Source organism: Hetaerina americana, unplaced genomic scaffold, assembly GCF_022747635.1.
Source record: "Hetaerina americana unplaced genomic scaffold, ioHetAmer1.1.p SCAF_9, whole genome shotgun sequence".
Taxonomy (NCBI): domain Eukaryota; kingdom Metazoa; phylum Arthropoda; class Insecta; order Odonata; family Calopterygidae; genus Hetaerina; species Hetaerina americana.
The window spans coordinates 58,784,362-58,811,861 of NW_027287538.1; the positions used below are offsets into that span (position 1 = coordinate 58,784,362).

At 36.2% G+C, this 27,500-nt stretch overlaps 1 protein-coding gene across 1 annotated transcript in view; it reads left to right on the forward strand.

The window, feature by feature from the left end:
- The window catches only part of LOC139698581 (neural cell adhesion molecule 2-like), a 555,474-nt gene that overhangs the window by 524,093 nt on the left and 3,881 nt on the right, over positions 1 to 27,500 (forward strand). Inside the window, exon 13 of the mRNA XM_071597424.1 lies at positions 18,554 to 18,741. Within this exon, the coding sequence (XP_071453525.1) occupies positions 18,554 to 18,741 (188 nt within the window). The remainder of the gene's footprint in view (positions 1 to 18,553; positions 18,742 to 27,500) is intronic.

The window sequence follows — 27,500 nt, forward strand, 5'->3', positions numbered from 1 at the left end:
ATTAAAAGTGCATCCCGGGAGTCATTTTCTTCTTGGAAGAGGTGTATTTCACAACAGCGATATTTTTGAAGACAAATATTAAACGGTGGTGACGAATCGCTCTTCATAGTTATCTAAGAATGTGGGATTAGATATTTTAAATGAAACCACAAGTATTCATGCTGGTTTCATAATCATGAACATATTGCCAGACCAGGATTCGTTCATTTTGTCAAGAATGTTCTTATGACACTAGAATAACGAACGTTTTTAACCCCAAAAGATTTTTTATAAAACTAAAGAAACTAGATTGTAATTTTTATTTTCTGAGATCAGCCTGGCATGTCCTAAACACAGAAATGTATGACTGACAAGCGGCCATTAGTCTATGAGGTTGAAGCCTCATTCAAACTCATTCATCAACTATATTATGGCAGAAGCAGTGGGTGTAGCTGAGACCAGGCCATATATTATGTTTTATAATATCCATTATTTTCATTTTAAATTCTAAAACACGTTGATTTTTTTTAACAGATAGTATTTTATTGGGTAGTGTGTGTTGACTACGACCGTGTAAGAGCATGAGTATAGTATAGACACCAGTGACCTGTACGTGTTGTACAGGTCACTGGTGTCTGGTCTGTGTTGCACATATTGTGGAAACGGTACATTTCCTTTTCACTTCCTAACGATTTTTTTGTCCAATTCGGTTTCTTAAATATCCGCTTACCCTCCTCAGCAGTACTGCGACAATGGCAGAGAAGGTTTTAATTTTATTTAGCAGGTATCTCTTTGAAGAAATGCCATTAGGATGCCTATAAATGTGGAAGACGGTTTTATATTTGTTGTGTAAAAGCTGAAAAATATGATTTATTTAAAATTTTAACCAATAGATTTTGGCTAAATTATTTTAGCTTATGCTCGATGATGCGAAACGATTTTACATAAGAGATATGTATAATTGCATTCAAATTTATGTATTTCATAATGATAGCTTGTTTAAGCATGTTTGAACTAAATATGCCTTCTACTCATTACCCTACCTTATTTAATGTTGAGCCTCTTGAACAATTAGGTGAATGGAGTTTTCCTGCGCATGAATTTTAATGGGTATATTACCGAAAGACCGCCCGCCAAGCAAAAAAGCGTTTTTCCAGGTGAAACTTTCTGTTTCCCAAAGCACAGTTTTTAAAATATTTACAATTGATAGAAATTAATTTGATGAAAAAATTCCATATTGTTTGCAATCGGAGCGTTAACATGCTCGCTATGTAATTGCTAAGCTTATGCCAATTTTTATCATCGCTGCTGCATGAGGGAAAATCGTTTTACGGACTGCATCAGATGTGGTTACTCCTCATGAAGATGGCCAGTCTTTCGCGATCTAGCAGCTTCCTCCCGCGTCATCTTCTCATCGCCGAGCTCCATCGCACCCCCAAAATTTACGATCCGAAAGTTTTACCTTTCTTTCTTTTTCATAAATCTCGAGTACGATGTTGACGCGGAAGTCTTAATTGTGTAAGTTGCGCCGATCGAGACCTCTAATTGGGTAATAAATTACTTAAAATAGACATTTACTGCTCATTATCCATGTTAAGTTTCCAAATTACCTTAGTATGGCTTTGTAGATGACGTGAACCATTTGCTGTTACTACGAGGGGATTACTTGTTCAAACGGTCTCTTTAAGAAAATTAACGACTGATACTTCAAAGAAACCCCTAGTATCTCTTGAATTAATAATGAATTTTTGGTGAAAATATCCCATTTTGTCTCTCTTTTTTCAGACAATATATATTATTTCTCTAAAGTCCGTGGTAACTATTAAATGATTAGATGGCGAAGTGTTTAGAAATACTTAATGTTTAAAGTTTCATTGTTATAGGTAATTGAAATAATACATTTGTAAATAATCCCTGGAGTCATATGTATATATATATATATATATATATATATATATATATATATATATATATATATATATATATATTCATTAAAGCATTTGGCCAGTGCTATTATTTCATTTCGGCTTTCCAAGGTGGAGTTGTGCATTGATTGGTTACAATTTACCTTCTCACAAAGTTTAATTACAATTAAACTCATCGCATTTGTTTTCTAATTTTTATTCCAAGGCATAATAATTTACATAGCTATCGAGAAGAAGGAATTATTAAAAAAGCGAAAGTCCTGGGATAAATTGTAGAAGTCCTATGTTCCTAGCGTTAATACAACAGTTAAACACTTCGAAATAACTAAGAAGATGATTTGAAGTGAAATTTATCATATCTCATGTTGGCTGTCTTGTCGAGGCATTTTTTATTTATATTTACAAATTGATTTTATTAGGACTTCAAGAATGCATACCTTTTTTGAAACTTGGAATCAAAAGTAGTGAAACGAAGGCAGTACTGCCAGGTACAGTCCTAAATTTCGAAATATTATGCTACCTGTTTATCTTTAAATGTTAAACATTATGTGGACATATTTATATCCATTTTGTGCGTGTTATATTTTAGTTTTCTGCATTTACTATAATCTATAAGAAAACCTCTTTCTTATTACAACAGATTATTTACTAAATTGTGATCGTGAATAAAGGCAAACATACGCAAATGATACTTTATCACTTTGTTATGCGAATCAGTTTTTTCTTATTTTAATGCGCAAATATATTTTTAAAATGAAATAATATTTTAATAAGCACTTAAAAGCTTAAACGCGTATTTAATTTTAATAATTAAAAAATATTGCTCATATTTACGTTAAGATAAAATGATTCATTACATAAAAGAAAACTTTTCGTTTTCGAGGGGTCCTGGGTAAGATCACTGGTGAAAGGAGCTTGGCTTAGTGAATTTACTGCGTTTTAATGCACATTAAAACGCAGTAAATTCACTAAGAATATATTTTTATTAAATCTCTCTCTTAATTAAATCTTTTTATTAAACCTCTTTAAAGTAACTACCACGGGATCTGCCGGAGTTCTTTGCATTTAAATAACATAGAAAACGTTGAAGCAATATTTGTGGCAGATAGGCTAGAACATTTCTCGCATTAATGTACTTATTCCCCCGAAATAATCATCAATTGCGTTTTATTGTTCACAACGAACTAGGCTAGAACATTTCTCGCATTAATGTACTTATTCCCCCGAAATAATCATCAATTGCGTTTTATTGTTCACAACGAAGAACCACATTCTTTCGATTATTTCGATACAAATGGTTATCATTTCTACAATAAAATAATCCCGAAATAGTTGCATCTTGAAGTTTCAGCTAATATTACCAGTTTTTCAACTTTTGGTTCTGAAAAATGCCATTAGCTTCATCATTTGTGACATGGTACAAGGATCCTATTCTCTTTTAGGTACATTTTATTTTGACAAAGTTTTTGCAACAAATATTTAGAATATATATTTTATTTACTGTCTCCTTTTATCTTCTAAAAATAAATCCAAGATGAAGCCCGAGGTGTAATATCTACTTGACCGAATAATAATAAGATACTTTCCACCATAAGTATTTCGGTTTACGTCCCTTCCATTTTCCTCTCTCGAGATTTTATTCGCCTTCTCTGCCCACCCTAGCAACTTTCTCCTTCCTCACCAACCCACTCCACCACCGACGCCTTCCCCACAATCCGCACCCGCGGAAAATTGACGAGGTCATCAGCTTACTTACATCGGCTCGCACCTCATCGATGGCTTGGGAAAGTGTGTGAGGTTGCGGCAGTGGGAGCAGCGGTGGGGGTAGGAACACACCCCCTGATACCCTGGCGTAGGCTAAGGTTGGAAATTCTATTCGGGCGTGCCCTCCGAGGTTAAGCCCATTCGCGCTCTTGGGTTCCTTATCCCAAACACCCCCGCAACCCCGCCAAAAACCCAGAGCGCCAACCTACAAACCATCCCGAAACCTTATCACAGCCGACGCCGAACGTCCTAACAGCCAAATCCTTTTTGCCCCTCCCACAATCCCCTCCTCTGCCTCACCTTCTCCAACCTCCCCTAGAGTCTCAAACCCTCTCCGCCACCCCTTTCCCTCTCCCTACCCGTATCTCCTCTTTTAATCCCAGCTTACAAGCGTGTTCCTCCCTCCGCTTTCCGTCCCCCGACCACCTCTCAGCTTCCCTTACCCGGCTACCCCCTGCTCCCATTTTTCTTATCTATTTCTCCCCCCTTCCCACGTCCCATAGCACTCGACTATTCGAAGGCGCTCGTCTTCATCTTAAAGGAAGACCTCCCCTCTCGAGAACCTGCCCTTCCAGGGGGTGACGGGGTGAAGCTCATGTCTTTCGCCGGCGGAGGACACGGTGGGGTGTCGTCGAAAGAGCGTGTTCGTTTTGGTTGGGGCCGCGGAGATTAAATTCGCTCGAGATGTGAAGGTTAATGTGAGAACAAGTTGGAGGCAAATTTTGACAACTACTCTCACTTCTGCTACGATGGTCTCCGAGTTGGATGGTTCGGTACTTGCGTTTGTAGAATCTTTTTTCCATATAGCACTCTCGATTACGGCATCACTGTCACAAAAATTTTCTTTGGACATTGTATTCAACTTATATTCGTGATTAAAAATACCAGAAAGTATTAAAAGTAATCCCTTTGTAATTTCTTGGAGTTTTAGCTATAGGAATGATTTATCAAAAGCTTAACAGATCAGTGATAGATGGTTTCAAAAGAAAGCATGGGTTGTTCATGCGTTGCAGAATATTGTTATGAGCTTTTCTAAGAAACAAAAAAATAGATCATTGACTACCATTTTCTATGATGAGTAGATTCTTAACTATGTACCTCTTAACGTGTTCCAGGAATTGATTTTCAATTTACTTGTTAGCTTTAGGCACCTCGGTAATTTCACTATCAATCATATTATAGCAATAATAAAAAAACGAAGCGGATGTAAATTTGTGAAACCCATTTCATTTTTGAACCGTGAAAATATTTAAATATTTATATTAAATGGCAAATTATACGTTTGAGATAGAGTTCAGTGACAGTTTATTTTGTTAACTCTACAAAATATTTCGCATACTAACCCGCATTAACACTTACCGCATTTATGATATATAATATCATGATATTTCATGTCATCAATTATCAATTCAGATGTTCAAAATGTAGCTGAACTATAATTAGTACCGCAAAATGGATTTGGCAATTATATTTCAAATCACTTAAGGAAAGGAGCAAACGCATCGTAAATTTAATTTATGTGTCTCATTTGAATTCAATGAAAACTAGCAAGAAGTCAGCAAATGTACTCATTCGTCATTAATTCAGGTGTCTCTTTCCATTCTTTTATGTTTATGATTACGACTGATTCAATTTCAAATATGTACCTAAATGCTCGTATGTTTGTGTATCCCTTTGTGTGCGTGTGTGGCTGTTTTTGCCCATTTAAAGTACGTACTTCTTAATGACCGACATAATTAAAAACTTTACGGTCACGCGTTTAACATTGGATATACCTAATAGTTACTTATTACAAACTTTAACTCATGTAGTAATAATTGTCGAAAAGATTATTTTAAAGGCTGTAACAAAATTTACTCACATTACATCCTAAATATTCATGGAAGCAGGTAATCCAATAACAAAATCATGCCGCCACATATCGTCTTTTTCTTCTGCTTTTAATCTTTTCGAATCGAATCTTCAACTCTTCATTAAAATATAAAGCAAAGATTGGTGCCTGCATTCAATCGTAAGATGTTGTCCCACTTTTTTTGGCGGCAACTCGCGAGATAAAGATGCCATTTCCTAAGTGACTTTATTTATTCATTCAGAGTTAGGGAACAATCAAAAACAGATTTGGTTAAGTGATAAAAATGCAATTAAAAGACATAATGAGTTCGCCTGTGTTTGGTTGCCATGGTTTCACGGAAGAATGAAGTTGGAAAAGGAATGGGGTTTTGTGCCTTGGGTGGTTAAGAGAGTTTACTAAGCCGTTAGTCATTCTGACGTTTTCCGCTCTTTCCAACCAACTTTCTTGAGATTCTTCTATACTGGCACATCCACTTCTCGGAATATCTGTCCCATTACAATTCTTGCTCATTCCAACAATTTCTCTTTCTGCTCAATTTTAAGCGCAAAATGTTTCGGTAAAGTAATTTCTATAGGTAGTGTACCAAATAAATGGAAACTGTTTTGCTAATGCAAATGCAACCTGAGTTTTTATATCAAATAGCTTTATTTTTTCTCTTAATCTTTTTTAAACGTATAAATTAACTTCTTTCTTTAACTATTCGTATGTGTGTAAAAAAATTAAAAGAATTTCCCTTGTTACCCTTAATATTTCAATCTAAGATGATAACTATGGTGCGTACGGATAAATAAGATCTGTCTATAAAATATTAAGCGAAGATTTGTATCAAAACAGGGTCGACACATTCGCAATGCTATTTGGTGGAGTGAATGTGGGATAACGTTATTATTTTGTCGTAAGGAAAGTAGCTTTGCGCGGCACTCGACGCTCTTAGCGGATTTGGTGGAGGTAGGTGGAATTAACTGGAGAGCGTTTTACTTCACGACATGCGGCAAGAAGGTGTGCATAAACAATTCCATGCAATAGTAAGAGGCGTAGGAGGTAAGGAATGATACAAGAACTGGAAACTGGGTCGACTAGGACGCTGAATTTGTGTATTGTGCTGGCATTAAGGAGCAAAAAAAAATATATGGCAGTAGGGGAGTCTCTTCTGATGATTTTACTTATTACTGCCACGCAGAAGATATATGTGGGAATATTACATGGAATCATGCTCGTAATCCCTGCGTATGTATCTGCACTTAACGCCACCCTTTTATAAGATAACACGGTGTAAAAGTCAGATTTTCTGGTTACGTGAAAACTATCATTGACTGATTTTATAAAACTTAACGTGCTTCTTTTTCCCACGATATTAACTGAAGACTTTGATACGATTCTCTTCTGCTCGCTCAACACCATAAAGCCAGCGTAGAATGCTTCAGTAGTCAGATATATATTCCCATGTTCATCACGAAAAATTCAATATGTTTGCTCATAATAATCTCGTTTATCAACAATACTGTAATATTTGCGCACTAATATGCGGTGCTGTAACCTGTTCATGTATTGACTGATAAACAACTGAAATATTACCCTACTGACAGGTGGAATGATAAGAACTTGTGACTCAAATCGAAAGTTACATTATTATTTTTATATTACTTACGTCGGAGAAGTGGTTCTATCTATTCGTTCGACGTTACGTTGCACTGGGTTGATAATTGATTTTCATAAAGGTGCAGTAATGGCTCCTCATCGTAGCACTTGAAAAAAAATCAAAATTTTCTTCAAAGGTAAAGCAAACTATGAATGATTGTCGTTCAAAGACTTTTGACTTGGGTACCAACTCGTTCGATTGAAGTGACGACTCATGGTCCCTGTAATTGGATTATAGATGCATCGTTGAGAAGTTTTTTCAGTCAATCTCAACTATTCCCGATAGTAAATGGAGAATGGGGTGGAAAGTTGTGTTTCATGATGTTTAGTTGTGATAAGTGCGTAATCCTCTTTCACAATAACTTCGAATATTATTTTCCACCACAAATGAAAATAAAAATGCATCTTTTTTAGGATATAGAACCTTTGTCTTTTATTTCATTGATCGAGGCACGCATTGGTCGCATGGGGTATTAAACCGTATTAGGAAGCATGAGGCACTACACAAAACTATCCAGAAAAGAAATGAAACCTGGATCAGGCATGTACCAAGTGGGAAAGAGATTTAAACAATGGAAATTAGGGGAAGAGTGGAAATGGGTTGGAAAAGAGGGAGAAATATATGCCGATATATATGGTTTGTCCCAAAAATAAGTGGAATAAATCAGGGGAAAACTTCATTGCAGATCAAAGTACGGATTACTATAACTCTTCAAACCAGCACCTCTGTGCATCAACACACCGATGTCAGCGCCTCTGCTATGCTTCTGGTAAGCTTCCTGGAAGGAGTCCCCGGGAATCTCGTTCAGGCACCTAGTCAAGTCCTTTTTGACATAGCCCAGGGGTTTAAATTATATATATATATATATATATATATATATATATATATATATATATATGTATATATGAACCTTATAGTCAATAAAGATAATTCTTTCTTTAATTTAATAATTCCTTTCTATGGTTTCGGCTCCATAAAAAAGGCAATTACCTAAACGGAATATGATAGTGCTTAGAACCTAAAAGTTGCTTAGAAATAGCTTAGGTGTATGTTTATTCCTTCATATTAAATCATTTTTATTGCCTATTTACATTATTATTCGAGTGCTAAATTATAACACTTTAAGTTAAGAGAGCAATGCCAAAAATAATGAATGGATTAGATAAATTTCATTTCACCTATAGATTTCTAGAATAAATTTTATTTTGGGATAATACTCGTAGCATTAAACTCCTGTTCCTTACAGTTTCTAATACCAAACAAAAGTAATAATAATTTCAATTTGATATGGATTCAAAATTTTAGTTTATCATGTAAAAGTGCTTTGTTTTTCCCCGCTGCGTATGATATATATTTTCAGTTGGATTATAATAGCCAATAAAACAAAAAATATCCGCCAGTTAAAGAAATAGTCAATAGGGTATTAGATTAAGTGGAAGTTCCATTGAAGCAACAAGAATATCCTTTACTTCCTATGAATTACTAACACGACCTTAAAAAGAGGAGCGTTTGAATTAAGTTAAGCGATAAGAAGTGCTAACCCATTAATTCTTGATGAAAACGCCTGTTTCTATCACCATAATGGCGACGGACGTAAACAGGCTTTTATTTTGCGCCTTAATGTAGGAGAGATGTAGCCTTCCCATAGAAAACCCCTTAATTCGATTCGCAACTTTTTTGTCTCAATGAGACCAGTGCTTATGGCTCCATATCTCTCGGGCGACAATGGTTCGGTTTAAATGAATAAGGGAAAATAAAAAGCAACAATCCCGCTCGTCCCTGCAAAACCTGGAATAAGCCCAATTACCCCTTTGAAATGCCTTTGCATCAATCTTCGCCGTCGAGACAATGTCTGCCCAGGCCTCTTGTCCGTTTTTTCCACCGCTCGACTCGTGAGCAAAACGCCATTCGTTATACTTCTCCTTTACCGCCACGCCCGTTATCATTCGGATACACTTTTTGCCACGAGCAATTAATGAGCCGTTTGTAATCGTTTTTACTGAGTTCGCTGCGAACGTATTTTCTTGGGTTATGCTGCCGACCTTCCTTTCCTCATCCCCTCACCATTCTTCCCTTCTCACTCCTCGACACCTATTCACACCCACGCATAAGTACGTTGGTCCCTATTCGCATGTTCCGCTATCCGGGGATCGCTTTGTTCCCTTCTATTTTATCCTATATGGCAGCGGAGGAATACAAATCTTCGTTTCAAAGTATGCTTTAGGATAGATAGATAGATAGTGGTCTTTAGTTGGGCGAAATTGAGACCAAATGGTCCCTTCTTCCATTTAACCCATCGTCGTATACATATTATATTAGCCATCAAACTTATAGTTACATTAATATGTACACATAAATACATATAGACAGACATCAATTCATTAACACAGATTTGCACATCGAAAAGAAAAAAGAATATACATATATATAGACACACACATACACATACATACACATACACACACATACATACCTATATTCATACACATACCTACACATATACATACATATCCACACACACGTACATATACACACATAAACATACATACATGCATTCATACACATACATAAATACATACATAAGTACGCACATATAAACCCATACATACATACATATAGGATGGTAGGGTGGAAGAAAACTGAAAGAGAAAAGTTGAAAGTACTTTGTTGAAAAGTTGATTATTGTTTGTATCTCCATGGATTTTATAGATGTGTGAAATTTATTACACCCCACCTGCTGTCCAGTAGTGAGTTTTCGAGGGTTTAGTGAGCAGTGGAAGAGGTATCGGGGGGATATTTGACGAGGTCTTAAGGAATTAATACTTCAATTCACCGATTGGGATAAAAACGAGTAAAATTGAGTAACATAATTTTCATGAAGTGTACTGAGGATCTTCTATCTGGAATAATGAGTCCCCTGACAGTATCACTCAGCTCTTACAACTAAATACCTCGCCATTCACCGCAAGAGCGGGGGCTGCTGGGACACCAATCGAAAAGTAGAATGCACTTACATGTAATACCAACAAAAAGCTTGCTTATTCGTACCCGCACTGACGTATGTGTTGATAAAACACTTAATTTAACTTACAGGGATCTATAAAACTAGCTAATGTACACAAGAATATCTATGAATGCACAAGGTGTTTACGCAATGTTTAATCTAGCTCACGCTTATAACAAAATTGGCTTCGATTTTGTCACCATTATGATTCTTGATTTCCCGAAGATAGAACAAATAAATGATATCCATCAGTACTGGAGTCCCTCTCTCTTATTTTATCTTCGTGGGCTAACCTAACCCCATATTATGACCCCCATAAGATGTGGATCACAATAATTCCCTTTGTGTCCTAGTAAAACTCGTGTGTTCTGAACCTTGCTAAAAGTCTGTCTCGCTTGTTCTCTTCGCGTCCCAAGCGGTTCCAAGTCTAATTTCACTGAGAGGCATGTCACTCTAGTTTACTTATCGTTACAATTTTAGAGGAATCAAGCGGATTCTGAACTTTATTTCTTCTTTTCCTACTTTAGATTTGTGAATTCTTTTATCGACGAATTCTTCCAAGGAGCACTTGCTGCGTATCCCCAGCTAAAGCGAAATAACACTTGTCTTTTACTTTTGCATTTCCTCGCCACCTGTGTAATGAAGCCGCGTTTCTTTGAAGTGGATTCACATATTCCCCTAATATGCAGGAGATAATTCGAGATTATTTATATTCTCCTGAATGCACGCCACGAAAGGGTCCTGGTTCGTGGTGTTAGGATTTTCATCAAATATTTCCATTGTTCTGCGGTAGTTAACACCTAACTCACTGCTTGTGTTGTCTAATTTTTGCATTGTCATCATTTCATATGCTCCAAAATTTAAAAATTGCGCATTTCCTTACATTCAGTTCTAATCCCGATTCCTTGGACCAATCCAATATTTTGCCTAAATCGCTAGAGAGTAGCCCGCAATCTGCTGGGGTCTGCATTTCCCTGTATATTACCATGTCTGGAAATAATCTAAGATGGCCACAAACTCGTGAGCTTTAGTCATTGATATACATTAAAAATAAAAGCGCCCTAATACTCAGACCTGACGTTCAATCAGCCTCTGTTAAGCACAGCCCATCGACGCCTCCTTTTTGCATGCGATTTGACATGAAGTTATTAATCCAGTGTATCACTTTCTTATTGAACCCAAGGCGTTTAATTTTCTTAAATTAATTTATTGTGAGAAATTTTAACGAAATTGTTTTTGAAATACAAAGTGCATTGTTTTCGCCCGATTTAAGGATATTGTGAATAAGAAGACCCAGTTGGGTTTTTTCATCATCTGCGCCTTCTGAACCCGCGTTTTTATGGCTATTTATCGTCCTGCTGTCGTGAAATCTTATGAAGTTACTAACAAAAATATGTTCTAAAATTTAGGATGTTCTATTATTCTTAAATGAAAAAAATAATGACATATTTTATCGTTTTAGTCATTTTAGTGCATTTCTATTTTTGGTTGACTTCGTAATTATAAGAAACCTGGTGGTGAGCAATTGATTTAAATTAAAAGAAAAAAATCCATTTTTGCTTTATATTGTATTGAGGTACAATTCTTCTTCCGAACATTTATTGGTTGGATCTCATGAGTTTATCGGATGATTGCATGGTGGTATTCGGTTGAGCGGAATATTTGTGAAGCTTCTGTAGAAAAGCGTTCGTAATAGTCACCTTAAGATATAATACCAAATCAAAAAAAACTCTGTGGGCCCTACCATAATTGTGCACATTTTTTCGTGCAGGGATTCTTCCTTTCGAAAATTTAAAATGAAGTAAAACGAGACCAAAAGGGATTTTTGAGGAAAATAAAGGGGTTACACATTTTTATAGCTGAAGAAATTAACGGCATTCATCACAGTTCTAAAATCCAATTGACAAGCACCTTCTTTTTCAACCTCACTAAAGATGCGCTGGCCTATACTGCCGTCAGCGAATTTCTAGCAAATTTAAATTTATGTTCAAGAGGTTATAAACATCTAGCAAATTAATCTTTCACAAGGCTATAAGAAAGGTATAATTTCATTAGGTGAAATTTTCAATAGAAGGGCATATTGATTATTTTATGTCATTTATGTATGGGTATAGACCATTAATAAATTGTTGGGAATGCGTGATACGCGAAAAACGTCCTCGCAATTTCACTAAAATGATTTCATATAATTTTTAATGCCTTCATGAATAACTTGACTGCTTTTACTATTATTAAGGCATGCCATAACTCACCAAACATGAAATTACGACTTTTAATTATGAAGTAAAACTCAGAAAGTAGTTTCCATCATTATGATGAGTGTTTTTTTATTGTGAATATTAAAGTATGTAAGGCACCCATTGTCAACCCCGAAGACCTAGCAGAGCTCTTAGCAGTACTTATAATATAGCAGATATTATTATGATCGACATGTTTAAGAATTTTCTCCGTCTGTTTGAATTAATTGTAAAATTACCTGTATCACTTGCACTTCTGGAAATTCCTGTGAAATCCTTTCATCGGTTTTCTGTTCCAATTGGATGCAGATAAAGGCACTCATGCAAAAATATTCACTTTCACATTCACTACATTTAGATTCAATCTGCACGCAATAGCAGCAAACAATCCAAAAAAAATGGTACATAAATGTTTTGCCATTGGTGAATTCTCTTCTTGCGGCTGAATGTTTTGATGTGTGACTTTTATGTGAACAAATGAAAATTGTGCCCATGTAATAAGAGCAGAGAGACAGAGAGAGGATTTTTTTTAAAACCTTTCTGCTAATCCTGTAAATATTAACTGCTTAAATTTTGCACCGTACGCTTTCATTGGTTTTATTTGCTTCACATTATTCCACACATATAGTGTATTTTTAGCTTTATAATATTACTATTGCTGATTCGATTAGGTATGCTCTGTGTTCCTTTCAGCCTTTAGAATTGCAGCATAGAGGGAAAATGCTAAATAGTGTGTTAGTCATTCCTATTGCTAATAAGTAATAATAAATAAGTATAAATGTTCGTAGCGATTTATAGTAGGTAAATATCGTTAAAAGTTATGAGATGTGATTGAAAAGTAAAATGGATGTCTCAAATTTTAAAAAATACTTGTCCCTTAGCTATCTCCATCTTCCGTATTCTTATTTATAGTATGAAAATGTGTTATCTCGACTGAAACAAAAGGGTGCATATCGATTTCCTGATACAATTCTGCTGAGCGTACAAGGTCCTCTTCGTACTTCATCGCTGTCATACTTATTTGCGTGATATCACAGTCTTAGTTCTACTCCCAATGGTTTTTCATAAATGTATCTTGAGGATTGATTTAATTTTTGTTTCGGAAAAAAACAAACAAATTTTCAACCATTTACACTAATAAAAGACATCCTGGAGAAATGTTTTCTTGTGTGCCTCTGAATACCGATAGGGGATTGTTTTTTTTTCCTGAATGTTTTTTTCCTGGGTCAAAGTTAACAGAGCGTACCACGCGCCATTGCCCACGATGGGTCTCAAACTTGCAATCTTTGTATCGGTTTTTGAGCGAGTTACCAGTCATCTCACTGAGAAACTCATGGAACGACTCGATAATAGTTTCAGAAGTAAATTAATGGGAAATATAAAGTTCACAAGAAATAAGACAAATCGCTTTTGCAAAATTCTACCACGGCCGATATCCTTCAGTGGCTAAAATCATTTCCCCAGACCTCCCCATTTATCTTATTGGTATGACAAGGGGTTAAATCCAAATGTATTTATCGCCTCTTCCCTCGAAAGGTACCTTTACATAGTAAATGATAACTGAGGTCCAAGCCGGAATACATAAAGTGAAATCTTGTACGCTCGGCAAAATTGGTTGAGTGCTTATAGATTTTGTGTTTCTAACGGGCTGCTGCATACTGCCCTCTCTGACTGGCCGATTCTTAATGGTGAGTAACAAGTGGTAATGGTCTCACAACTTTCTGAGTGTCACGTAATGGTCTCACAACATCTTGAATGTCGCGGAAGTTTCATGTGATGCAAGCTGCCTCTTCACAGTTATCATACTTTCGCCAATATTGCTCTTCAACTAGCGGATAAATGCTATCTATTAAATTTGTCAAAACAGTAAATTGTATCTTATTTTAAATATTTAGCTCAATTACCTTAAGTAATCTGTAACGAGTATCAGTTAAAATGGTCTAAATTCCATTTCAGACAGAATTGTGCACATTCAAATGACCTATGTTGACGCATAAAGGTAATTAGCAATCAACGTTATTTTTATTGAGTGACACTCAAAAGGTTATATCACTCGTTATCTTTTTCATTTCCATTCTCGAGCCTTCATTGAAATTCCTAGCCCATCTCCCTTAACCCTCCGATTTTTGTTTTGAGCATGGTGGGCCTAAAGAAGATAAACCCGAATTTCTAATTGTGAATAACCTTATACAATGACGCGTTTAATTTTAGTGCCCGATATGTATTCATGTTAAGTGGAATTCAGAAGAGATAACTTGTTTGTGGTAAAGCACACCGAATTTAGATTTTAAGGCTACATGCGTTTTGTGATCTTTTGCTCGTAAAAATTAGTAGCTACTTTAGTAAAGTCATTAATTTTTCCCTAAAAATTACTCAGAGAATCGCTAATTGGAATATGATCACTTTTCTGCCAGGAGTGATTTTATTAAAGTCTTTTGACTTACGGACTGAGAGATTTATACTGTTTTTTGATCTGATTTTGTTCAATTTGCAGTTAAAACGAACAAAACTTGGCATTTAATAGCATTTTATCCGTTTCCATTGGTGTTCTTTGTCGGTACACTTTTTCTTGGACGCGTAGATGTGGGTATATGTGAAATAATACCCATTCTACTGTTTGTTTTTCGTTGTATCTTGTATTTGATATTTTTGAGCACGGCTCTAGATAAATACATGTATCTATTTTTTCTGTGAGAAAATGGAGCGGTCATATTGACATTTGTTTAAATACTCTTCTCAGGCGTTGTTAAAACGATCTGATTGTGTTTTTACAATACCAGGGACGCATTTATTCATCATTTTTCTCGGTGTGAGATGATATTCTAAGCGTCATAATGCTGGTGATAGATTTAACTTGTTATTATTGGACCTTTTGGAAGTAATCGTTCACTTGCTTAAGGTATTTGCGAAATAACAAAATGCCAAAATAAAGGAATTAAAGTCATTCTCTTGATTTAATTTGTTAAGTGCCGAACATATTCACTCCAACTTATATTACAACTATTTGCTCTCCATGCATGTGTCAAGCTTAGTTAGTCCCAGAATTTGACCAAGTTTATCCCATTTCTCAGTACATACCTGCCATCACCATCCCTTCTACTCCTTGACCAATATGTCCACTCTCAACTACTTACTCTAATGCCTTCCCTCTCCACCTCTAGGTTCCCTAATGGTCCAATTATTTAAATCCACTTCAAATCTCAAGAATATTTTCACTTTCACATGTGTCCCATCTCAAGTCCACTCTGTATCTCCTGTTTCCATTTCACTTTGCTAATCACTCCCTTCTATTTTAAGTCGTCGGCAAAATGTAATGAGGTCACAAGTAGTAATTTAAAAACGCATGAGTATTTCCAGCAAAAAGATACCATATTTGATCGTTATTTCATTTTGAGACAATGAGAACTCAATGAATCATATTTTACTGCAAATTTCTTTGAATAACTAAAACTCGTATGATATATGTGTGCTTAAAAATAATTTAAAAAATAAAACTAAGGGAAATTGTAAGAGATCTATCTAAATTGAACACGCATTGCTTAATTCATTGTGTTATTTCTCGGATAAATGGAACGAAAATGGAGGAAATATACCATTACCGATCTTTAAATACTGGATTATTTAGAAATTACTCTTTGTGCGACATAAATCCAGTTCCTCAAGATGATAATTCTTGTAACATTGAAAGTATATTCTTGATGAATTTTACGCATGTAGAATCATGTCGCTACTCATCCTCATTTTGGCTTTTCTTAATTTACCAACCAAGAATTACTTCTTCCTTAAGCTTCAAAGATGCTCAAAAACTGTGATTATTAGGTTTGAGATTCACATTAGCATTCGGCCTTCTCCTCACAGCATTTTCCAGGGACATTAACTTTCGGTGGGATTGACTCTCTTTTCCGAGTGGCCCAGTGCAAAACTCCAGAGATCTGCATTCCGTAGTCAGAGCGCGGGTCTTTTTTTTACGCTATCTCATGACGCCCACAGCTCACTTTATAGCCACGTTCATCCCTCCTTATGTTTCCATTCTCTCCTTCGCCCTTCTTCCCCGTGTTGTTTCTTTTCTCCAAAACAAGGCATTCATCCCTTCTCCACTTAACCAAGCCTCTCCCTTACCTCCCCCAAGTCCTACACTTCATCCCTCTCCCTAAAGCCTTGCTTGCACCCTCCGTCGTCATCCTGCCCGCACTCCTACACTCTGCTTCCAAACCTTGCCTTCGCACTCCGCACGCCTTTCCCACCCTTTTCACCCTCCGCCCATCCACACCCATCGCGCCACTAAGCCCCTTCCCACCTCTCCAGCGCCCCATTCCCAATTCCCCTCCTCATCCACCCCCTCAGGGCCGTCCTGCGTCTAAAACTCTCCCTTAAGGAGGAAACTGCTTCCTTAAACCCCTTCTAGATCTACTTATCTTTCCCCCGACCCACCCCATTCCGTCCTCCCACTGCGTATCTCCCTAATGCCCCATTCCTCTCCACACTTCCCTCACACAGCAACCCAACCCCTCATCTCCCTAATACGTACCTGCAACTCCCCTCCTCTCCTCTTTCTTCAACGTCTTTCACTGGACTCGATCCCTTACTTTTAAATATCCCTCCTGCACGCCCCATTCCTTGGCCGTTTCTATCTTATCTTCTGCTCCCTTATGCTCGTCCCATCTCTCCCATCGCCTCTCTCTCTCTCCCTTTATTTTCTCGTCCACATTTCTTCGCAGAATTCTAACCCTGAAAGAATCGTAATAGGAGAAGCGTTATAGCCCTAAGAACCCTGGCGTAGCGATGACCTTCCTTGTAGCCCTAATGTGTCTTTTCGTTCTCACTGCATTCCTTGATTTTAATTTTTCCCCATTAGTGAATAAGATTTATCGTTGTAAAGCTCTAAGGAATGGCGCATGTCTCAAGATAGTCGAGAATGATAAATAAGAAAGCATTCTGCCATGAAAGTTTAAAGTTAAATAAAATAATATTCAACGAATAGATTCAATTAATAGGAGATGTTTTGGAATGGCTCATAAAGAATTTTTCTTATTTATCACCGAGATCAGCAAATATTGATAAGAGAGTATGAAGAATCTACTCTATTTAATATTTTGTGAAATGCATCTGGGTGTTATGCTATTTGCATTATTACGAAAATAAATTAAAGACTCCTTCGCATATAGGCCGATGATTTTTTTAATTTAAAATAAATGTCAGGGAACGAATTATTAAATGCGTTTTGTTTTTAAATAATAATATTGTCAGATTGGAGGAATCAAAGATTTTTAAAAATATTATTTACACGTGTGTAAAAATTAATATTGAACAGAATTTTAAATTTATTTTTGGTTGTTTCAGAAACAATTGGTGTACTGATCTTAATGTAAAGGCAAGAGAAATTTTATGGGAAGAAATACTTTAACTCACTTTGGAGTCAAGTTACCCCAAAACGGCAAATTCATTTTTAAGTGACTTCTACGATCAGCTTTATAATGGTGTGAGGTTTAGTCGCTTTCTGATTGGCTTTCTTGGGTAATAGTGAAAAGGATTGTGCTACCATTAATATTATGGAAATTACCGATAATATAGTACATATGTGCACGTAAATGCTCCATAATATAATGAATGTAATTATGTTTGGAGCACATTCATTATAATTCATAGATAATGTATTTTCATTCAATTACGGTAATATTTTTATCGTATTGTAAAAAGTACGAAATTTATGTTAGGTTTAGAACGAGAAACACAACGAAAATTGCTTTTGCGTCATTACTCTAAACACCTGCACGCGGGTATGCAGTAAGCAGTGCGTATCTTAATGTGTTCTCAAAATTTCTGCAGCCTTGGAAATTTACTTCCAATCGGCTCCCTCTTCTATTTGACCCCCTTTTCCACCCGACCCCCTGCTCCTCATATACTCTCCAGGCCTTTCATATCGTCTTATCATTGGTCGGTGTGCTTTCCAACCAGCGTAGTTATCGCCGCACCCGTGACCTCCACGTTCCTCTCTCTCTCTGTCGCTCTTCCAAGAACTACGCGCTCCTTTTCATCCTTATATCGCCTTGGATCTCTCTCTATAAACACCTCTCCCTCCCCCTTCATTTCTCTCCCCATTTCAACGGAGAGGAGGACTCATTTCCTTAATTGTATGCTAACGGTATTCCGCAGAGCGCAGGCCCCTTAAAGGCTTCATGAAGATTTACAAGACACCGCCACAGAGGAGGAGGAAAAAGAAGGAAGGGGACGCCTGCGACGACGTTCTAAGGGAGGAGATGCCCCTGGAACTGAACGTGGCGGAACAGGGCCTCCACCACCACCACCACCTACCTTCCAAAGACGCGCAGCAGATAAGCGGGGTAAGTTCGAGAGTTCTGATCTTCTAGTCTAGCGCTAGTTGGCCCGCTCGTTTTGTTTGCTCAACTGCTTGCATGCATGCATGTTTATTTTTGCCTTTTGACACGCTTGCTCGCACAATATCGCACGCCTGCTTTTTCTCACGCTTGCTTGTGTTCTCCATGGAATACTCTTCCAACAATGTCGGTCATTGTCCTGCGTAAGGGTTTGGAAACAATACTTGGAGATTTGAAGAATTTTGGGATGCATTGGGTTGCTCAATTGATTTTTTTAAATTATTATATTAAAACCTGCAACTATATGGAGTTACGTTTGGTATTGAGAAAAACCTGGTGCAATTTTCCGTCGGCCTGGAAATGTTCTTGAAAAATTTTCCAACCTATATTGGAAAACTAAAATATGAATGTGATTGTGATAACCTCCTGTAATAATTCTTGCTCGGGCTTGAACTCTCATGGGGATTGTGGAGAACGTTTTTAATATTTATGTTTCTATGTGTGGGTGTTCATTTTTTTAATCATATTCGTGCAAAGATTGTTAGCATGAATTGGATAAATGCCAAACTGTCGACGTCCGAGTGTTTTTTCTCTCACGCTGTACAAGAAGTTTAAAAGTATTAGCTGATACACTTTTTGTAGTAATTTCTATTTTTTTCCAAAATTTTGACGGTAAAAGATCGTTCAATCGTCCCATCATATTTACTATCCAAATTTCATCGGTTTGTAGCTTACAAATTTAAGAACCATCATAAAAATATAAAAAATTGAACTGGTAAATTTTTGGCGATGGGTTCACAATGCCATGCATCCAGCTTCGACTGCATGTCTTTAAAATATGTGCGCAAGATTGGCTAACGGGGGCGTGGTTATATGGTGTAAAAATATGATTTAGGCGCTGAAATATGGAATACATCCTTTTTTATCAAATGTTGCGATTTCAAATTGTATTTTTGTATTGTTTATCAAAAAGAAGTTTTTATCTTGTGATTGTCAGGGGTCAATAGAGTCCCACGACTTGTGAATTGGTATTATGCATACATTTCCTTGCGATATTCAAATAGACTTGGTTAAATCCGTTCTCATTGAGGTGGCAATATGTTATTTCACATTCTACTGTAACCAGTAAGGATGACAAAACATCGTAATAGATGGGAGTAAGAGAAGTAAAAAACTTGACATTGATAAAAGAGATTTCCAAATATATGTAGGAATTGCAGCTACGCTTCAAAAATTAATGACGTTCCCTTATGATTAATAGAATTACAATGATATCAATGAGAGAATATGCCTTGTGCATCTGCTGCTGGCATGAGCCCCGCATTAATTTTTTTAATTTTATTTCATTGCGTTCAAACTCCATTTTTCGAGGAAATATACGATACGCGCTTCGCGTGACTTTAAAAGAAATTGTCATTTGCAAACAGACATTAAATATGATGTGGCTTGTTCATCTAGAATGCCGAACGTTGTTTCGGAATTTCTTGACGCCCAGGACGTAGAAGACAAAAACATTCATTACCTGCTTTCTCATGCTGCGAAGCCACAGCTTTGTATACGTTGGGTATGCATATGAAATACGGTAGTGAATGCGCGACGTGTTTTTCAAGCGTAAAGTAGCAAACATATTGAAAGACTTTTTTCCACAGGCTTTCTTATAAAATTTGAAAATTTATGAAACATTTCATGAAATTTTGCATTATATTTTATAAAAATAAAGTTAGTAGAAAAACACAAAATCTTTCAATATGCATAACACACAATTCCTCGAAGTGAAGCCTAAAACTGTAAAGTATATTCGTGGAGGGACAAGGACCGATTTCTCATTGACAAGTTTCTTTGAAATTATTGTAATAGGACCTGATTAAAGAAATCAATTACTATCGTGTTTTCACTGGCTACATTTAAACGGTATTTAATACAAATTAATGATTTCTTTACAAATAAACATGGTGGTGTGGTACATATACTTGAAGCATCAAATTTTCCAACCAATTTTAGGATATGAGAAAATAGCACAATACTTCTCATGCTTTATTTATGAACTCTATCTGTGGTCATTTAACAGAAGTAAAAATATATTTTTCACAGAGAAGGAAAATTCAAACGAATTTCTATATCCATGTTGTTTGACGTCATTTGATCCCACCAAAAGCCCGTATCAGGGAAGGACAAACAGGAAGAAAAGTAATTTTTTTCTTTTCTTTCACTTATTAGAAACTGTACGTGTTTTTGAGGACGCAAACAGTGATTAATCAAATAGTTTTATTTTGTTGTAATTTCTTCAACAGATATTATTCCAAGAGCTTCCCTTTTAGCATCTAGGCTTTGGTGCCACCAATCAGTTTTCTGCCCATATTATATTGAGGATGAAACCTTACGTTCCACGTTAGGGCGGATAACTAACTGGACACGGTAACCTTAAGGGAATTGACGTAGGGTGACTGCGAAATTCGCCTTGTCAATGTCTATACAGTGATCTGGAGATCACATAAAATACGTACGCAGTAAGTTAGTTACGATCATATAAGGTACCCCCATATCCATAACTATGCCTTTCATCTGACTGGCCTATATAGCAGATTGAAAGAGACGATGTTGATCTTACTCCTCGTCTGTAATGCAGTTGAGGAATGAGCAGAGTTTGCCATGACCATGTTTAAAAAAGTAGATGTATTTAAAAATGTTCCTTGATTAAAACGGCCCTTTCCAACCACCCTCAGCGACTGTTTCAGGTTAATGTTTGTTAAATTTACTGGTAACCGCATTCTCTTATTTTTTTCCATTGAGCACGATAAAATTTAACTATCGTCAATTCCACAGAAGTCCTTAATTTCCAACATTCGATGAACTCGAAGATTTCAGTTATTTGATGATTCCTCTGTGTCGATGAGTTCGATTATTCGATGGCCCAGATAACTGCATGAATTGAGTGCATTAGAGGTTTTATTCCTCTAATCGGCATCTCATCATTTTTTTATAGCCGAACGGCCGTTTATATTGGATGGAAATTTTCTCCATTTATCTGGGTTATTTATAAAAATGGTATCATTTCTTGTGACTAAGTACCCAACCAAATTTTTCCCTTTATATTGGAAATTCTGCACGTTTAGGGAGCGACGGAGAATCATTTCTCTCCCCCCACCCTACTGCTTTCCTCGACTATTCCTCCTCCCTCACTCAGTCCTCTGGAAATCGACGGCGGCGTAGCAGTGCGGTAATCGAACGGCTTCGTCCCGTTCTCCCTCATCCCCCTCTCGTGGTGGAGGGCCGTTTTGTCTTCCTCATCTCCGCCCGATGTCAATTCGACGGAGGTCTTTAAGCGAAGACGTCGTTGGAAAGGATCGGCTCCCGGAATGGAGTGCAGATCGTCCTAAGAGATAAGTCCGAAATAGTGGAAGGGGAGGGAAAGGGGTGTGCGTTTGCCATCATCACCATTCGCTGCGTCTCCAACAAATTTGGGTAAATTTCCGGCAGCGGGCACTGCAGTAGTTTCTCCGCGGCCATTAGGAATTCGTGGGCGACCGTAAACAACTCGCATTTGGTTCGACAAAATCAATTGAATAATCAAGTTTGTCATTCCAACATACCAGGAGAGATATCTCTAGGGGGATATATGATACAGGACGTCCTCATAAATTCATAGCAATAATCAAATCGCTGCCGTATCTTGTTTTCTCATTTTTTACGATTTACTCTCAAGTTTTGTTATTCACTCATTCTCCGCATGAAAGTAATAGTAGGTAGGATCGCTTTTTTTGCAATTTCATCGCAACAATTCATCCCTGCCCGTCCACGTTCATACCCTTCGTATGCGCTGAGTGAATTCACAGTCATTATAATATATAAAACAAAAGTACTGCACTGTGTATGGAAAATTTTGTATTCCATTGAGAATGTTTATATAAACAGTATCACGATAAATTTCTTACACTTCTATATTTTTCTCAAATTCAAATCAAGGAGCCGCGTAAAAACAATATCCTGCTGAGGAATTAATATCATGAGGGTATTAATCTCCTCTAGAAAATTGTGACAAATCTTTTTTAAACGGAATTATTCATACCTCTCTTTCTATTCCAAGGTGGTAGGTGGCGCTACTTTTATTAACATACTAGTACCTACGTTACTTTTTTGTTGCTGGGTTATGATGAATACTAAAAAGCTTGATGAAATAAATAGGTGAGTGATGAAACTAATTATGCCCGTGAAAATTAGTCAACTATTGTTAAAATAAAGCGTAATACTATATAGAATGATTACCAATCTTAGTTTTGAATATTCTCTTGATTTTTTACTCTAAATTTGATCAAATAACGTAGGTGAAATTATTCTATAAATTTACAAAAGACTCAAGTGCGATTCCGAAAAACTTCCAAGATGGAGTGCCTATGAAAAACAAGAAAATTGGACTACCATTCCTACTCAAGTATAAATTCTGGTTTTAAAATTCTGAGGTCGTTCGTTATTATATAATCATTTCGGTAAATAATAATGATGTAGGCAGGGTAAACACTAGTTATTAAAATTTGCATACTGTTGTTTTCCTTTTTGCCCTTGTGGTGATTAATATTCGATACACAAGTAAGCTCAGAAACTAAGTTTCCATAATCTCTTTCTAGTATTTTATCCTGAGACTTCCCCTGTAATTCTACCCCTCCGTACTGCCTTCTGTTATGGTCCCCAATAAGCTATCATGCCCCAGGATTTTCACAATGAAAATCCCTCTCCTGCAAAGTGCCCTCCATAGGCCTCTTTTCCACCTCTGGATTTACTATTTCATTTGTTATTCTGCCGATACATTTTAAAATTCGTCTTCAACACTAAATTCCCATCACCTCCAATCTTTTTCTCTGCTGCTCTATCGTCGAAGTCTTACATATTTGGAGAAGTATATTCCATATATAACGTTTAACGTATCGCTTCCTTCTCATTTAATTAGTAAAATTTGCCGTAGTTAATTGTTTCTTTTGATAAAAATCTTCCTTTGCCATTCCTAATCTCTTACCCTCTTGCTTCTTCCATCACTAGTGATAAAGCTTCCTAAATAGGAAACTCAGGCACTCCTCCCAATATGTTTTCCAAAATCCTAATTAAATATAATCTTGTTTACTTCCACTGCCGGCCATTACCTTAGATTTAATCTTGTTTAACATAAGGTGGTACTTTTTCTTTCCCATGATCCACAAGGATTAGCATACGTCTCAGGTCTTCTTTGTTTCCTTGATCTCGTTACCTGCCTTCCCAATCTACAAATCAAATATCATGAGCGAACCACACTTACTTTTTTATTTATTTCCGCTTCTTTCCAGCTTTCACCACATCTAATCAGTGCCGTCCGCTCTCTTTATAGAGCTTATATTAATCATTTTTCGTTGCACTTTATTCCATATTTCTTATGGTATTGTCAAATTCCAGTACACGTTCTCGATAGCTTTCTCCAGAGCAAAAAATACGATTTAAGTCGGTTGATCTCTCTGTGTTCATTTCTCTACGGTGAGTCGAACAGCAAGAATGGCTTCTCTCGGTCTATGTTTCTTCTAAATGCGAATTGGTCCTTATTTGATCACTCTTCTCCATTCTTCGGTAGATTATTGTTGCCCGATTATCTTTCATGCATGGGTCGTCAGAAAGAGTTCTCTGCAGTTTTCACATTTTTCAGTTTTCCTTTTGAGCAATAGGGATAGGTTTATTTAACCTGTAATATCGCATGTACCGTTTATCGGCCGCTTAGTATCTTAATTTTCAAGAGCTATTAAAATCCTATGCACAGGTCGACAATTTATGAAAAATACTGAGTTTATGGAGAAAGAAAAACATTTTACCAATATTTTGATAAGATTTCATTTATTTTGCATTTGTACAGCAAATTTCACCGTTTTAAAAATGTTATCAGCCTCTGATAATAATCTTTTGAAATGGCCTGCAGAATCTTTGATACAACCCTTTGAAAATCTTGAAGTCAACACACGAGCGTCCTTTTAATACTGTATTTATATTTAGAAACAAAAAATAATCACTAAGGAACAGTACAGGAGCTTAGAATAGAATATTTTCCACACAAGATTATTTTTCAAAAAAACATATTGCACATTTCTTGCAAACGGTTGCACATTGAGCTGGTGCATCACCGAGCAGAAATAAACATAAAACCTGCGATGACTGTTAGACCGTGAAATGAAAGTCAGTGAAATTTTAAATATCTAGTACATGCTTTGCCTCATAGATGGCGTTTCTATCTTTATCGGAGCAAGGGCATGGATAGTAGCTATCCTTGCTCTTTTCTTGAAATAAAATTAGCCTCAATGTATAACTGTCGTACTATGTAAACCTATATGATCAGCTATACAACGTCATTATAAGAACTAGCTAATTAAAAACTTTATTATGAATAGATCCTGCCATGGTTCGAAAGAAAAGGGGTCAGAAAATATTTGTTCAGAAATGATGTTTGCTAAAGATATATACGCTAAAATCAGTGAAAATTCTTCCAAGGTTAACTGTTCAAAATGATAACCCTATAAATGGCTGCATTTTTATTGTTATAATTTAAGTAATTAATTATGAAATACACTTCCTTTTATTCATGCTCCTATTTTATATTTTCGAAATTTGATTTTCCCATCAGTGTTTGATGCTTTATCAAATGAAAACTGAAACGCTCTTATCTATAAAATTTCATAACATGTCTTAATCGCTACAACTTTCGTCCATAATCCAGCTACATACTTTTACCCACTTCTTAATGTTCATTTACCAATTGTTCACCGCTGAGGAAGATTATACCGTTTGGTAGGTTGCGAAATAATTTTAGCTAAAATTAATATATGGAAAGTTCTACGTGGTAAATCAATGCTTAAATTAAAAATATTACTTCATAACTGAACGCAATTTTTTCATACCATTTACAAATCAAACCTTTGTGTGTCTCCAGGTAAAAAAAGAGTTCAGAAATGCGTGAAATCTTGGACATTCTCTTTTTTTCCTGTCAACTTCGATATGCTTAGAGTATTGAATATGTATTGTGCCCATCTGCAAACGGCTCTATGTTGGGTCTCTCGCAAACCAGAACTATTTCAGAGAATTTTTCAGTCCTTTGAAAAATATTTTCAGGTTACAGGAAAAAAATTTGAAAAATATAATCTTTTTAGTACGTAAAAGCATTAAGTATAATCTCCGTGCCAAATATGTAATGGTTTTTCTCACAGGGAAGGATATATGGAAATATGTGCTCATGAAATTTGGCAAGCTATTTCACGTTATCAAAGTGTTGCGATGAAATATTTGAAAGTACCGTATGAGAACACGGTATGATAATTTTTGCGTTGCACGAAATGGGCCTATGTCATACCTATTCGCACGCCCTTATTCACACGCATAGATGAAGGAAAGAGGAGAATTTCATATTCACCAAAATTATTAATGCAAGCAATAAAAGAGTACTGATGTAAATCACCGGAATTTATCCTGTTAATACGTCGAGGAAAAACCGAGAAGTAATTAGATAATTCCCAATTTGAAGACCATGCGTATGAAATCACGGCTCCTTTAACCTTCTGTTTACCTTATCGTACTAAGACGACCCCGATATATGGTGAAAACCCAGATGTGATACGGAATTATATAAGGTTTCACTGTTATGAGAGGCGACTGAGGTTTCCTTCGTTTTAGGAAATTACATTGTAAGACCGAATAGGGTCCCCACGAACACCGTCTTGAGATAAAGTCGAGAGGAAAGTTCCCGCTACATTCACTTCTTCGGAGAAATACGATTCAATGCCGTTCCCTTACAGTCAGGAATCCATAATATTTATCCTAATAGTGACGTGTTATTTGTTCGGGATGAAAGTCTAATTTTTCCGAAGAGCAAATAAGAAATGAGGACACGTTTTTCGTTTGGAAAATATCGCCATGTTTTTTTTTTACTATTAATAAACTCAACCTTGATTTTTATGGAATATTTAATTTTCAAACGTGTTCTCGACTGTATATCATGATAAATACTTCCAGTGGTGAAACTTTTCCAAAGCCATACCAAGTCATAACCAGTAGCCTAATCTCTTTTCTGTCTATGCTGAATGTTCATGTGTCATTCTATTTTTGAGTCTAGTGTCGAGGACATTTCATTATTACCTTAACCCTAGTTCGCCTTCATGAAGTTTTTGAGTCGACGATATCCAAATTAGAGGACTGGGTGCAAGTTTCTTCAAATGAGGGGACTACACTTTTCTTTAAAATTAAAATAATTCTTCATCAGTTGCCACCTTATGATAGTAATGGAGAGATATAGCAGTAATAGTACTGAATATGGTCCTTGTTTAAGCCCTGATCAGCGGGCGTGATATTATGCTGCGTAGAAGGCACGCGAAAAGCTTCGATTACGATATTTTATTCGGTAACGTTGAGACAGAAATCTTTACTTGCGCAAACTGATTTCGAATTTTTCTATTATATTTTGGGTGTTTTATTGAACAGATGAACTTCTCTCGATCACCAGATTTATCAAATGTTTAAACATAAATAAATAAATGTACGTATAAATAAAATATGTACATAAGTGTGTATGTGTGTGTATATATATATATATATATATATATATATATATATATATATATATATATATATATATACATATATATATATATACATATATATATATACATATACTCATTTATATAGAAACAGATATAAGGAAAAGGGATAGGAACACACATAAAGGACGAACACAGGAGAGGTGGGGAAGGTGGAATCCAGCAGATCACGAA